Source organism: Cygnus atratus, chromosome 26, assembly GCF_013377495.2.
Source record: "Cygnus atratus isolate AKBS03 ecotype Queensland, Australia chromosome 26, CAtr_DNAZoo_HiC_assembly, whole genome shotgun sequence".
Taxonomy (NCBI): Eukaryota; Metazoa; Chordata; class Aves; order Anseriformes; family Anatidae; genus Cygnus; species Cygnus atratus.
The window spans coordinates 5,234,912-5,248,275 of record NC_066387.1 but is presented as its reverse complement, the minus strand read 5'-3'; the positions used below and the strand labels follow the sequence as shown (position 1 = coordinate 5,248,275).

General features: G+C 61.2%; 2 protein-coding genes across 5 annotated transcripts in view; one reads left to right on the top strand and one right to left on the bottom strand.

Annotated features, from left to right (window-relative positions):
- The window catches only part of JSRP1 (junctional sarcoplasmic reticulum protein 1), a 29,442-nt gene extending 21,675 nt beyond the window's left edge, over window positions 1-7,767 (top strand). For 3 of the 4 annotated variants that reach the window (XM_035569690.2, XM_035569691.2, XM_035569689.2), the window contains exons 2-7: window positions 3,805-3,844; window positions 5,104-5,266; window positions 5,811-5,963; window positions 6,071-6,136; window positions 6,215-6,351; window positions 6,484-7,767. In XM_035569690.2, coding sequence (XP_035425583.1) covers window positions 5,170-5,266; window positions 5,811-5,963; window positions 6,071-6,136; window positions 6,215-6,351; window positions 6,484-6,978 — 948 coding nt within the window. In that variant the 5' untranslated portion in view covers window positions 3,805-3,844; window positions 5,104-5,169 and the 3' untranslated portion in view covers window positions 6,979-7,767. Of the gene's footprint in view, window positions 1-3,804; window positions 3,845-4,941; window positions 5,267-5,810; window positions 5,964-6,070; window positions 6,137-6,214; window positions 6,352-6,483 lie in introns of those variants that run through there. The other variant, XM_035569687.2, reaches the window with a different exon arrangement.
- A 923-nt stretch (window positions 7,768-8,690) lies between these two features.
- On the bottom strand, window positions 8,691-12,536 carry AMH (anti-Mullerian hormone). Its single transcript, XM_035569693.2, has 5 exons — window positions 11,856-12,536; window positions 11,082-11,260; window positions 10,212-10,335; window positions 9,921-10,104; window positions 8,691-9,732 (listed from the first exon to the last, which is right to left on the bottom strand). Exons 1-5 carry the CDS (start codon window positions 12,463-12,465, stop codon window positions 8,817-8,819), a joined length of 2,013 nt encoding a protein of 670 aa, XP_035425586.1. The 5' UTR covers window positions 12,466-12,536; the 3' UTR covers window positions 8,691-8,816.
- Between the last annotated feature and the right edge of the window lie 828 nt (window positions 12,537-13,364).

Here is a 13,364-nt window from a genome sequence, read left to right as displayed (position 1 = left end):
CCTGCAGTTTGTTTGGTGCCGGTGGCTGCGCAACACCCCCTGGCATCGCCCCGCACCGTGGCTGCACACGGGGATGGTGCTGGGGCGATGCTGGCATGGAGCTGGCTGAATTCATGGACCAGGCTGAGCACCGGCTTAGCAGACACGGTTGAAATTCCTGTCCTTAAACCCAGGTCAAGAGCCCAACCCTGCCTGTGTGAGGGGCTGGAGGCTGCGTGCTCCGAGGGCTGGAGGAACATTACAGATTGCCAGGCTGTGGGAATCCAGTCGGATGGGTCTGGTGCAGCCAGGGATGAAATCCACCATGCAGCCAGTGGGGGAAGGACCTGCCATGTGCCCAGGCTATAATGTGGGGCAGCGGGGAACCCAGCTTGTGCCCGGCTGGAGCATCTCCTCCCCTGTGTGGGTGCAGGAGACAGGGCCAGGCTGGGGATGCTGCAGCAGCCAGGGCTTGGGAGAGCAGCTGAGCTGCGTGGAGGGCAGGAAAATCCACCAGCAGAACGAACCTGCACTGAAAATAAGCAGTGACTAACTCCACGTCTTTACAACTGCCTTTTAACTGCAAGTTATTAAAGATGGGGAGAAAGAAGATTATGTCCCAGTGGGAGGATAAGGGAGTGTTGCCATAGAAGCACAGGGATGCTGCAGCACAGTTGGGTCCTGATGGACCACGAACCCTGGCGCTTGGGTGCCAGCCCTGAAGCCACAGGGGAGAGACACTTTTTTCAGTCTCAGGACAAGAGAGAGGCTGGGATTTGGGAGAGGCCAAGGGATTAGGAAAGATTTTGCCTCTGGGAGTCTCCTTCCTCCATCTGCCTGGGTTAGCTCCTGCAGTGGAGATGGAGGCTTTGCAGCTTGGCAGAGAACTGCTCAGAGCCAAACACGCAGGGACAAAAATCGCTCCTGGTCCCTTCCCACCTCAGGAAATGCTGAGAGGTCCCCAGAAGCACAGGGGAGTTCGCATCCCATGGCCCCACATGAGAACAAGTGGGAAGAAGTTTTGCTTGGGCTCTGTGTGTAATCACTGTGCACTCAGCCCCTTGCCTTCCCAGGGGGCATGAGCTCTCCGGCAGGAGATGCGAGCAAGCTGCTGGACCTGAAAGCACGACATGAAACGGGGTTAACTGGGAGCACAAGGGATTTTTATTTGGCCTGTTGATGGTGTTCTGCTTTCATTATGTCCCTATAAAGCAAGCATGCCTTGCCAGCTAACTGCCCTGACCTTACTGGAGTGGGAATAAAACTGAGAAAAATACCCTTGGCACGCGAGCCTGCAGCCCTGGCGCAGCGAGGAGGGCTTTGTTTACAGCTCCAGCTCTTCCTCCATCTGGGCTCAGCTTCTGCAGCATGTTATTTATACCGCAGCAGGGTTCACTGCATGCTCAGTCCTGCCTCTGCCAAAGAGGGGAAATCCCTGCCCTGGAAAGCAGACGGCTGCTCTCGAGCTCCTTTGCTGCGTGGTCCTAAAGCGGGACTGCGGTCTGGTGTCCTGCTGGCCAAGGGCACGAGGGGCTCGGGCAGCCCGCGGGGTGCGGGTGAGCAGGAGGATGCCTGGGGTCCTGCTCAGGGCTTAGGAGGTTCCCTGCTGGAGGATGAGGAAGGTGAGCCTTTGTGCTGGGCTGTGAGGCCCTGGCACTGTGCAGGTTCCCTCTGCATCCCGATGCCCTGGGATCTGTTTGTAAAACCCTGGGAGCCCTCCAAGCTTGGACACAGGCCAGCCGGTGCCATCCATCATCGAGGTGTCAGGAAAATAGGGCTGCGTCAAGCTGAAGTGATGTTAGGGGGAAAAAATGCTCTGTAATTTGTTTTTAATGCTGATAATAGGAAACAGACAGCACTGCTTGAAACTGGCTGCAGAGCCCAGGGACAGTGAGTGGCCATTTTTGGTGATCAGCTGCCTTTAACTCCCACTGCCCGCGGCCCTGTAGGAAAGCAAAAAGTCCCCTCCAGGACGCCAGTGCCTGCTTTATCCCTCCCTTGGATCCTGCAATGGATGAAATATCAAACCTGCGCTAAAGGCAAATGTCAGAGCTGCAAAAGCGATGTGTCACAGCTTCAGGTTGTCAGACCTAACGCCTCTCTGTAAGAGATGTCCCCGAAGCAGGACATGGCCGGGACGTGCCAGGCTGTGCCACCTGGCCGGGGACGGGACAGGCTCCTTCCCGAGGCTGCACCTGCCTGCAGAAACACAACCCCAGAGGCTGCCTTTCCTCTCCAAAACCCCAAAACCCTCACCGCCCCACTGCCAGGATGCTCACAGGGAGCAGAGCCACACCCTGGCCACCCCGTGGGGCTGTACCCCCGCAGCAGCCCCAATTTCGGGGTCAGCCTGGTGCCGCACTGCCTTTTGTGGGGTGGGAGCTCGGGTGCTGCAGCTCCCGGTGATTGGGTGCTATTTTGCTCGGCGTGGCCGGCAGCTGTTGCTGTATATTACCCTGGCCAGTCGGCGCCAGCCCGCAGGCTGGAGGCGAGGCGGCCGCGCTCGAGCCCAAGGTACGGCTTTGTGTCAATTTTCACCCTTTTAATCGAACTGGGGGGCAGTTCGTGGCACAGCCCGGGGGAACGCAGTGCTGCAGCAGCAATTGGCACACCAGGGGCCATGGGGCCTGTCCCGATGCAGCCGTGCGAGCATGGACAGGGAAGGGAGGGCAGGCAAGGTGCTATTTCTGGCAGTTTCTTTGATGTGAGTCAGCAGCGGAGGCAGCCTCAAGCTCCCGCAACCTGGGCTGGTTCAGGAAAAGCCCCAGAGACAGCAAAACGGAGCTGGTTTTCATTAGTGGCCAAGGCTGCGTGCTTTTGTGGCCGTCCCTGCCGTGGGTGGCCGGCCCTTGCCTCGGTGCCTGTCCCTGCCATGCGGCCGTGCTTGGCAGTCGTGTGTGCTTGGTGCTTCCTCCGTGGAGATGGCCCGACAGGGAAACAAACACCCATGAAAGCTGCTCCCGTGGGTGAGCAGCCCGTCCCGCCACCCTGGGGACCGCCTGGCTGTCACCTCGCCATGGAGAAGCCAGGACAGCCAGGAGGGTGGGGAGGGACCCCCAAAATCCGAGTCCTTTTGGTAGCTGCTTCACATCCCAGGGGAGATAGGACCAGGTTGTCATTGCTGGGGTAGCTAAAATGAAAACCAAAGACTTGGTTTGGTTTCATGTTGAATGCAAAGCTCTTTCAGGCCATTGTTCCCCAGCCAAAAGGTTTCCTTGTAGTTGTTTTTTTTTGCTTCCAATGTCGTGTTTTGGATTGCAGCCTGGGAATTGGTATTTTTTTCTCAGCATTCATTGTTCCACTGGGGAAAAATAAACTAAATCTGGCTCAGATGGGGCAGAAATTCCTCCTCCTGGTGAGGGCTTGTGCAGATGGGATGTGCAGATCCCAGTCGAGCAGGTGCTGAGCTCACAGATGCTGGGAGAGCTGAGCCCATGGCCTTGAGAGGGTGTTTTCAGGGTGTTCTTGTGCACCCTGGGCTGTTCGTCCCCATGTGTGCTGTGGCAGGGAGGTCACCGTCCCCTCTCAGCTTCAGCTTGCCCGGGACATGCGGGAAGGTGATACCTGGGGCCTCAGCAGCCCCAGACCCCATCCCCTGGGCACCATTTTCACCCCACTCTTACACCACAGCCTCTCGAGCTGCTGCCGTGGTGCCGGTGGCTTCTGCTTGTCTTCTGAAACCGCAGGACAGGCTGTGGCCATGCCGTGACTATGGGAAACACTGCACGGTTCTGGGGTGCCAAACCTGGGCTTGCTCCGCTCTGCAGCACCCCACATGTCCCCCCCCTCACCCCTAACAGTCTGTGCTCTGCTTGTCTTTGCCAGGTGCCGGTGAGCAGCGGCGGGGAGAGCAGGAGATTCCCATGTGAGTGTGCTGGCGCCGGTGGGTCTGTCATCGGGGCAGGGGATGCGGTGTCTCAGGTCCCTCTTGCATGAACTGGTGATAGAGGCTGTGGGGATTTCAGTGCTTAACCTCGCTGCAGGGCTGGGTTGGGCCCCAAGCATGCGTGGCTTCTACCTTGCAACCCAATGGGTTTGGGCAAGTGTTTGGACCCTTCCCTTCCAGGAAAGAGCTGGGACAGGGGCTCATGAGGGGTCCTGGGGGTGGGTCCTGGGGAGTGGAGGGGAAAGGAGGACAGCACAGGCATGACTTTGTTCTCCACTGCGCCAGTGGAGGTGTGAAAACAGCCCCTGACCCGGGGATGAGGAGCCTGGACCCTATGCCCAGTTAGGGCTGGGGTCTATGACCCGTGGCACGGTACAAACCAATCCGCCTGACACAGGAGCGTGTCTCCCTGCAGGGGCTCCGGTTTCGTGTTGGCGGAGCAGGGGACTGGTGGTAGCGGTGGGCAGGAGGCCGCATCCTGCCCCAGTGCCTTTGGTTTCAGCCATGCTCAGGTGCAGCCCTGGGTGAGGTTTCCAGGTCGGGGGCAGAGGGCTCCCTCCCACCGCAGCATTCAGCCAGGAACAGGGTCTGGGGGGAGCTCTGTGGGGTTCACCCCACATCCGTCCCGGGGGGCCACAGCCCGGCTCATTCAGCTGTTGCTGTCACTGAGCTGTGCCAGCGGGTAGCTCTCGCTCATGGCATGAATCCAGCGCCGCTGACGCAGGCCAGGAGGCAGCCGGGCCACCAAACCCTGCCCCAGGACCGAGCCCAGAGCCCCCTGCAATGTGCCCGCAGCAGGGCCCCATCCTGGCTGCTCCCACAAGCAGGGAGACCCAGGGCTGGGCTTGCTCAAAGGCAGCCCAACACAGGAGCCGCACCCCAGCGCCCGCCTGCAGCACGGAGCCAGCTAGTGGCTGCATCAATCTTAGCAGATAAAAAAAAAAAAAAATCCCAACGTGCTTTCCGATACAAACACAGGCACCGGGGAGTAGCTCCTGGAGGAGCCGGTGATGAGCCTGGTCAGCACCTGCAGCAGCAGCCGCCCAGCCCTGTTAAACAGCAGGGCTCTGCCTGCCAGCTGCGAAGCCGCAGGGGACCAGGCTCCATCTGCCCACCCTGGCATCCCCCTTGCATCCAGTGCCCCTTATCTGGGAGGGGGCGTGCAGCCGAGCCCCCGTCCCACCCGGCCATGCTGCGCCGTGATGCTCGCACACCCACGCTCTCTCCCCTCTGCGCAGGGCCTAGAGGAGGTGGGGACCCGGCCGGGTGTCCCTGAGCAGGATCCGGACGCGCCCGAGCCGAGCATGCCCGAGCCGGCGCCACTCAGCGCGGACAAGAGAGCAGCAGAGAAGAAGCGTGCGGAGAAGGTGGGAGCGAAAGGCAGCACCGCGGTGCCTGCAGGTAGGTGTGCATGGAAAAGCCTCATCTGCCCCAAAACTGCCACCCTGTCCTGCATCCCCTGCACTGTCTGGCCACAGGACGGTGATGGGACCAGATCTGCTCGCCAAAACCCCCGGGAATTGTTTGGGATGGGATGGGATGGGATGCGGTGGGGTGGGGTGGGGGGTGGGATGGCACAGCATGGCATGGCATGGCATGGCATGGGGCTTCCCCTCCACCTGCCACATCCCACCCCTGCTCCCTGTCCTTCTGGGATCTGTGGCCAGGGGGAGAGCAGCAGAACCAGGAGCACACAGAGGGCTCATCCCTGCTGGAGCCCTGGGGTGCTGCAAAGCTGTTGCAGTCCAAACATCTCTGGCTGACACCCCAAGACCCTCTTCCCCCACCTCCCTTCTACAGTATGACCTCCGCCAGTGCTGTCTGGGGCAGGGCAGAGCTGGGGGGGTTGGGGGGGGGAGGGGCTATGGGACCTTTTGCCCCAGCATGGAGCCCTTTGGTGCCTCCCTACACACCCAGTAACCCCGGTTCCCTTTGGGCTCCCCAGTCCCCAAGAGCCTCCCTGTGAAGACGAAGGTGGAGCCCCACAGCCTGGACCCCGCGGAGGAGCCGCTCATCTGGGAAGGGCTCACCCTCAACAAGTGCATCCTGGTGGCCTCCATCGTCGCCCTGCTCAGCGTCAGCTTCCAGGTGCTCCAAGGTGAGCTGGGGACTGGTTCCAGGCGCAGGGACCCCCAGCGCCAGGGTGGCCAAACCCCAACTTCATCACCTCCATCCTCCTGCCCTCTCTTCCCTCCTCTCCTCCAGCGCCGCCGTGCTCCAGGGACGGTGTCAGCAGCAGCAGGCAGGAGCCTCCAGCACCTCCCATCCCCGGTGGGTTCAGAGCTAGGCGGGCACAGTGGGGCGGGTGCCGGGGGCCTCGCACGCTGGCTCATCCCTCTCCATCCCCAGAGGTCACCGTCACCAAGGAGGAGGCCCCAGAAGTGGAGGCTCCCCAGCCCGTCCAGCCTGAAAGCAGCATGCTGGAGGACGACGACAGCGATGACGACGGTGATGATGACGACAACAACGATGCTGACAGCAACCTGGTATGAGGCTGAGGCGTGGGCAACAGCATCCCTGGGGTGGGATTCTCTTCCGGTGTGGAGGAGCACTTGTGGGAGGACTGAGGAGGGGTCCCAGGCACAAGGGCTGGGCTGTGTGACACCTCCGTCCCCCAGGCCGAGCCCTGGATCTTCAAGAAGTGGTTTGGCCGCTCGGAGCCGAAGGATGAGGAGGAAGAGCCCGCAGAGGAACCTGAGGAGCCACCAGCTAAGGTGGAGGTGAGGAAGGGACGGGAAAAGCCCCGAGCCCCGGAGAAGAAGGAGGAGAAGGCCAAGGACAGCCGCACAGCCCCGGCAGAGAGGAGCGGCCGGCAGGATCCGCGCCCCAAGGACCGGACCACTGAGGACAAGCCCATCAGAGCCCCCAGGGCACCCAAGGAGCCGGAGCAGCAGCCGCACAAGAAGCGGGGCCGGGAGGGGAAGGAGAGCCGGCGGGAGCGGGACGAGCCCCGGAGGGACGGAGGCAAGAGCCGCCCCAGCAGGGCCGAGCGCCAGGAGGGCACCCGACGAGACTGGCGGCAGCCACGGGGCGAGCAGAGGGGCAAGAAGCCCTGGGAGCAGGTGGGGAAGGACGGCACGGACAGGCCCCGGGAGGGCAGGCGGCGCGACTGAGGCTGGGACAAGAGGGGCTCGGTGGCGCTGCCCCAGGGGGACCCGATCCTGCCACCACCCCCTGGCAAGGGCTGCGGATACACGGACTCTGTCTGTCTGCCAAGCCCCTGTGGTCACAGCCCTGCTGTGGCTGGAGAGGAGCCGGGGGGCTGGTGCGGTCAGAGCGTGGTTTGGGGACATCGGGGTCCCACTGTGCCACCCGCCCATGCCATCTGGCCAAGCACGAGCCTTTGTGAGGACTTTGGGTCCCCTTGGATGAGCTGCACAAAGGCAACCCAAAAAGGAGCAGGGAAACGAGCTCCCCTCCACCTGGGCTTCGTGCCCTCACTCCATCCCCAGCAGACAGCGCTCCTGCAGCTCGCCTGTGCTCCGTGCTGCAACTGCGGCACCTGCAGCGTGGGCACAGGGCAGCCGGCACAGCGATCCCAGCGAACAGAGGGTGTCTCCAGACCACTTAGCTCTTGAATTCAGTTACTGGTTTTATTGAAAGCAAATCAAAGAGAGAAGTGTGTTCTGGGTTAAAGAAGCCAGGCTGCTGCCAGCCTTGGAGGGACAACAGGGAACGGACACCCGGCCCCGCTGCACGGAGGTGCGAAGCTTGCCCGGAGCGAAACCCCGCTGGCAGCGCCATCGCCGGGGCTCCCCTTGAACCTGCCTTCCCAGAGTCGCTTTTAGGAACAAAGCACAAGTGCAATATCATGCAGCGCTGTAGCAACTACAGGAGACGTTCACAGCCCCAAACCACAGTGGGTTTGAGTATTTGCTAAACCAATAGAGGTTAAAATAAACTATTTTCATTTTTAATAAGGTATTAAATTGAATGTTAAAAAAGAAAAAAATCACAGTCCTGGATATGCTTGTGTTTTTTCAAAAGGAGAGGGAGAAAAAAACAGCCCTGGGGCTGGGCCCAGGGGCTCACCCAGGTCCCCACTGGTGCCAGGAGGCACCCACCAGCCCCTGGTTGGTGCGGGGACACTGCAGACCAGAGCCATCCCCTACCCTGGGGGTGAGCCCAAGCACTGCTTTTTGGGGGGCTCGGGCCCCACAGCAGCCCCCCAGTGCATCCCACAGGGCACCAGGCTCAGCTGCAAGATGACCCGGGGGGGCTGGACTCCATGCGCCGCCACCAGTGAGGGCACGTGGCAGGTGCTTGGGCAGCCGCAGGGCAGGGGACGCGCTGCCAAGGGGCAGCTGCGGTTTGCACCCACTAAGGGCAGGACATGTAATGGGATCGTCCCCACCCCAGAGCTTTCCCCTCCCTCTGCCATGCCCCAGGCAGCAGTGACAGCAGGGGCATGATGCTGGGGTCACCCGGCAGGGACCCCCACACCGTGGCTGTTGCCACATCTGGAGATGGGTCCCTGGGGAAAGGCAGAGCTGAAGCTGGTGGGTATTGCTGCTTGTTTTGCCCCTGAGAGCACAGGGAGGGATGCAGGTCAGTGGTGGGCATGGGCTGGCTCAGAACAGCCAGGGGAGGCTGCAGGGGGGCTGAGGGGCAGCAGCCACGGCAGCAGTGGATAAATAGATGCGGCCCCAACTGGACCAGGCTTGTCCTGCCTGTGATGCCCTGCATGTCCCATACCCAGCCCAAACCCCGCTGAGGGTCAGAACCAGACCGCAGTCCGAGCCTCCGGGCACCTCGGACAACCCCAGCCTCCGCAGATGGAGCAGGGAAGCACCAGGAGGCCAGCAGCCCTCCAAGGAGCAGCACGGCTGCAAACCCAGAACCAGAACAACGCTAGCAAGGCAAACCAAGGGGAAAAGACATGCGGAGGAGTGCTCATGTCTCGGCAAGAAGCAAAGCTGCGAGGGCGCTCCAGGGCTGTGGGCAGGAGCCTCTACCGACAGCCGCACTCCTCTGCCACCATGTTGGGGAACTTGCGCACCTCCAGCCCCTGGCTGGACACGCTGATGATGAGCTGGTCCGAATAGCGGATGGGCACGCAGCAGGGAGCGCGCTGCAGGGGCGAGCCCCGCTCCTGCATGCCCAGCAGCAGCACCGTGTGCGAGTAGTAGCTGGGGACGCGGGTGGAGAGGGGCAGCTTGCAGGGACCCTCGCAGTTGTTGGCCGCGTAAACGGTGGGCATGACGATGAACTTGCGGTCGTGCAGGTCGATGGTCAGCTCCTGCAGCCGGCAGTGGGCCTGGTGCCGGGCGCTGCGGTTTTGCCGCAGGACTTTCCTCCGCTCCTGCCAGTGCGCCCGCACCGTCTGCAGCGCCTTCAGCAGCAGCAGTGCGTGCAGTTTCCCGGAGCCGGGCGGCCGCTCGCCCACGCTGCCCGTGCCTGGCCCTGGCGGGTAATAGCAGAAGCTCAGGAGATGCTGGAAAAGCCCCGTGTTGGCCTGGAACGCCGGGATGTCCCTCAGCTCCTGGATCACCGCCTGCAGCTTGCCCATCAGCAGCTGCAGCACGGTCCCCTCCGGCTGCCAGTCCCCGAAATGCTGCTCCAGCCCGGTGCTGCCCTCCTGGGGGAAAAGCAGCACCGAGGGCTCCTCCGACTGCACCAGCCGCTCCAGCGCCGCTGTCTTGGACAGGTTGAGCAGCTGGTGAGGGAGCATCTCCATCATCTGGAAGTCCAGCCAGTGATGGGAGCTGGGCTGGGTGGGCGGCTCGCTGGAGGAGCTCAGCACCCGGCGGATGAAGCGGGTCAGCATGCCCAGGAACTGCCCGCTGTCCCCGGGGGCCAGGGACGAGGCGTTGGCCTGGCTGGGGGCAGTGGAGGGCAGCAGTTCCACAGTCTCAGGCTGGGGTGGGCTGCTAAGAGAGCACAGGGAGGGTCACGGGGGCCCCTTGCACCCTTGGGGGTGACGGGCTAGGCCACAGCACCTCCACCCCACCCAGGTGTGCCCCGCATTTTCCCAGCCATGATCCCCACGGGTGGGACAGAGGGGCTTTTCCCCACCCCCTCGTGTTTTTCCTTGGCAATGATGAAAGGCACAGACCTGAGCTGTGGGTAGGGAGCCACGTCCACCACCCCGTCGGCAGAGAGGTAGGAGGAAGGGGCCGAAGCATCATGCCCCCGCCGTGACTTCGCCAGCAGGAGCAGCACGGGGGTCATCCTGGTGAAGCATTTGTCGTCCGAGCCGAAGAGGAGCTGCTGGGTCTCCGTGGGGGGCAGGAGGGCACCTGAAGGGGGGAAGTGTGATGGGGACAGTGCTGCAGCCAGGTCCCCAGTGCCCGGCCAAGGCACAGGGGCCATCAGCACCGCTGTCCCCTGCTGCCACAGTCCCCACCTCCGTCGCCGCGATGCCTGATGGCCAGGGACGCCTGGAAGCTGAGCTCCTCGCTGGTGCGGGTCACAGATGCTACCGAGGCTCCAAGGACCAAGTACTGGGTGTCCCTGGCGAGGCAGAGGCTCTGCAGGGAGGCAGAAGGCACAGGAGCCCCTGAGAACCTGGGGGAGGCATCACAGGGGGGCGGCACTAACACGAGCCCCCGTTATGATCCCTGCTTTCTGGACGCCCGGGGCCAAGGTATGGACTAAGGCGGCCCAGAGAGCATCCAGGGGAGCAGCGTGGGGTGGGCCTGCCTGACACCGGAGGATTTGCTGGCCCTAAAACCAGCCAGGCTGGAGAGTGCTGGGAGGGGAGGGAGCCGTGCATGGGGGGCCGCTGTGCACCCCAAGGTGCCGTCCCTTTGTCCCTGCCAGCAGCTTGGGGACAGGGTAACAGCACCATCTTCAGGCACGGCTCGGCCCCGCCAGCCCCAGCAGGAGGGTGGGGAAGGGAAGGGAAGGGAAGGGAAGGGAAGGGAAGGGAAGGGAAGGGAAGGGAAGGGAAGGGAAGGGAAGGGAAGGGAAGGGAAGGGAAGGGAAGGGAAGGGAAGGGAAGGGAAGGGAAGGGAAGGGAAGGGAAGGGAAGGGAAGGGAAGGGAAGGGAAGGGAAGGGAAGGGAAGGGAAGGGAAGGGAAGGGAAGGGAAGGGAAGGGAAGGGAGAGGGGGTGGCAGATGGTGAGGTGAGATGGGATGGAAAATGTGCTGGGAAGGAATGGGGAAAGCGCTGGGAGGGGATGGGGAAGGTGCTGGGCCAGCAGAGCCAAGACACCCCCTCTCCCACCTTCCCTGCTGGCACCAGGCCCCAGTGGGGCTCGGCACGGCCACCCACCTGCTCCTGAGCCAGCCCTGTGCCCGCGGCCAGCAGCTCCTCGTGGCTCCCGGCGCCTCTCCCCACTCGGCTGCCCGGGTAGAAGAGCAGCAGGGCGAACCGCAGCTCACCCAGCGACCGCCCCACCTCTGCCTGGAAAGCCAGCTTAAACCACAGCCTCGCCTGGGCATCCCACTTCACTGCAAAGGAAAACAAAAAGGGGGTGAAACGCCCGGCGGGCACGCAGTGCACTCGGTGGGGAGCGGGTGAGGAAGGGGCTTCGGGGCTGGGCACTGCTCCTGCAGGGCACTCGGAGCACCAGGAGCAGGAGCAGAGTGGGTGGAAGGATGCTGCGAATCGCTTGTGCTTTAGATGACTGAGAGCAGCGAGGCCCCCTTGCTGTGGACCCTCCGAGGACCACTCAGGTCTACTTGTCTGTCTCTTCTCTTTTCCCCGTCAGACAGAATTGGTACTGGGTCTGAATCCCAACGATCAAGACAGAAAGAGAGAAACACTCCTATAGCCAAAACGACCACGAGCATTACAGAAGCCACCAATGCTGTGGCACTGGGGCATTAGTCACAGGTGAGGACTCACCATTGCATACAAGCTGTCACCTCTATGAAAGATACAGCTTCTTAAATAGAATATGGAAAGACATCCTGTTTTACTGCTTAACTAATTTTAAGGTGTATTCAACCCTGCAAATTTAATTCTCCATCAGCATCTCCGACTTAGGCCCAGAAGTAGCATTTGCCTACCTGAGCACTGTCCCAGCCCGGGTTTGACACCTACCTTCCTCCAGGCGCAGGACGAGGAACCGGTCCTGCCCCGGCTCCGCCAGGTGCTCCTGGATGCGCTGCAGGGGCCGGAGCGCAGCGCCCGCGTCCCCCGCCGGGCACAGCCCAAAGGTTGCGAGACCGCTCCGGTCCCAGCCGGCGTGCTGCCTCAGCAGCTTGATGAAGCCGCTTTCGTAGTGGGTGAGAACACCCACGACTTCCAGGTGGCTCGGCGGGACCCCGTCCTGGTCCTGGTCCATCTTCATCCTGCACACTGGGCCCTCCAGCCCCCCCAGAGGCCAGGGGTGGAGGCTGGAGCCAGCCCAGCCGATGCCCCCATCCGCAGGCATCGCTTGCAGGCACCCTGCTCCTGGCTCCGTCTTGGAGAAGAGGCGAGTAGCAGCGGTCCTCTTCGATCTCGCCAATGAGCTGGGTCCCGCTCTGGCCTGCACGCTTGCATTTTCTCTTCTTCTCTCCTCTGCTTCAAGTCCCAGCTCCTCCGAGAGGCTCAGCTCCAGCGCGCCAGCAGGGGAGACCCTTTCCCCTGGGCTCTCTTTTCTCGGCAGCGCTGCGGAGGGGAGCAACAGGGCCAGGCACGGCAAAAGGACCCCAAGAGCAGGCTTCATGTTCCCGCTTCAGCTACGCCGAACGCAGTTGTTTGAGCTGCTCAAACGCATCTCCCAAAACATTTGTGCGGAAGGGGAGGACGGCATCTCCCTTTTAAAAACCGGTGGCCTTGAGTTGACAATGCACAACACACCTCCCTTGAGAAACTCAAACACTGTCATGCTGGAAAGGAGGGAGGGATGTTTCAAAGAAACTTTTCTGTTCTATTTTTGGGTTTGCATCCAGTATTGAAATTAAAAAAAAAAAAAATTAAAGATGTTTCTCCTACTTGTAGGGATGCACGTCCTTGACTTCAGATGTTTTTTGAAGGAGGGTGGAAGTCTAGACTTGAATCTGCATGGGGACTGGCACATACTATTCCCATTGGCAGCGAAACACCAGGAGGCAAGAATTGGCTAGACTTGGAGGAGGGGGATAAAGACAGATAATGGGCAGAAACTAAGTAAATGTATAGAAAGCTCCCTCTTTGCTGGAAAGCCTCCCCCTCAGCTGGTACCCCCGTGCACCATGGTGTAGAGGCTGCCTTGCAGAGGCTCTTAACACATCTGAGCTCTGGGCTGCATCTCAAACCTCCCAGGATGTGTGAGGGAGAATCTCACAGGGTGCAGCAGGAGCCCGATGAATTTTAATACTTCAGGCTTTAATAGATGAGGTCTTGGAAAGTCTCACAATGCCTGTGTTATAAAGACTTCTCCTTCTGTTCGATGTAAGTGCTCACTTGGAATTACTAATACCACCTACCTAACACACTCCAAATAAACCTCCGCCCTGCCAGAGGTTATCTCCTTGGTCTCAATGTACCTGCAAAACGTTCCCAAAGCACAGTCAGCACCTTTCTCTGGGCTCCCAGGACTTCCGCAGTTTGGAGCTCGGGATATGGCTCCAGCACATCATGAGT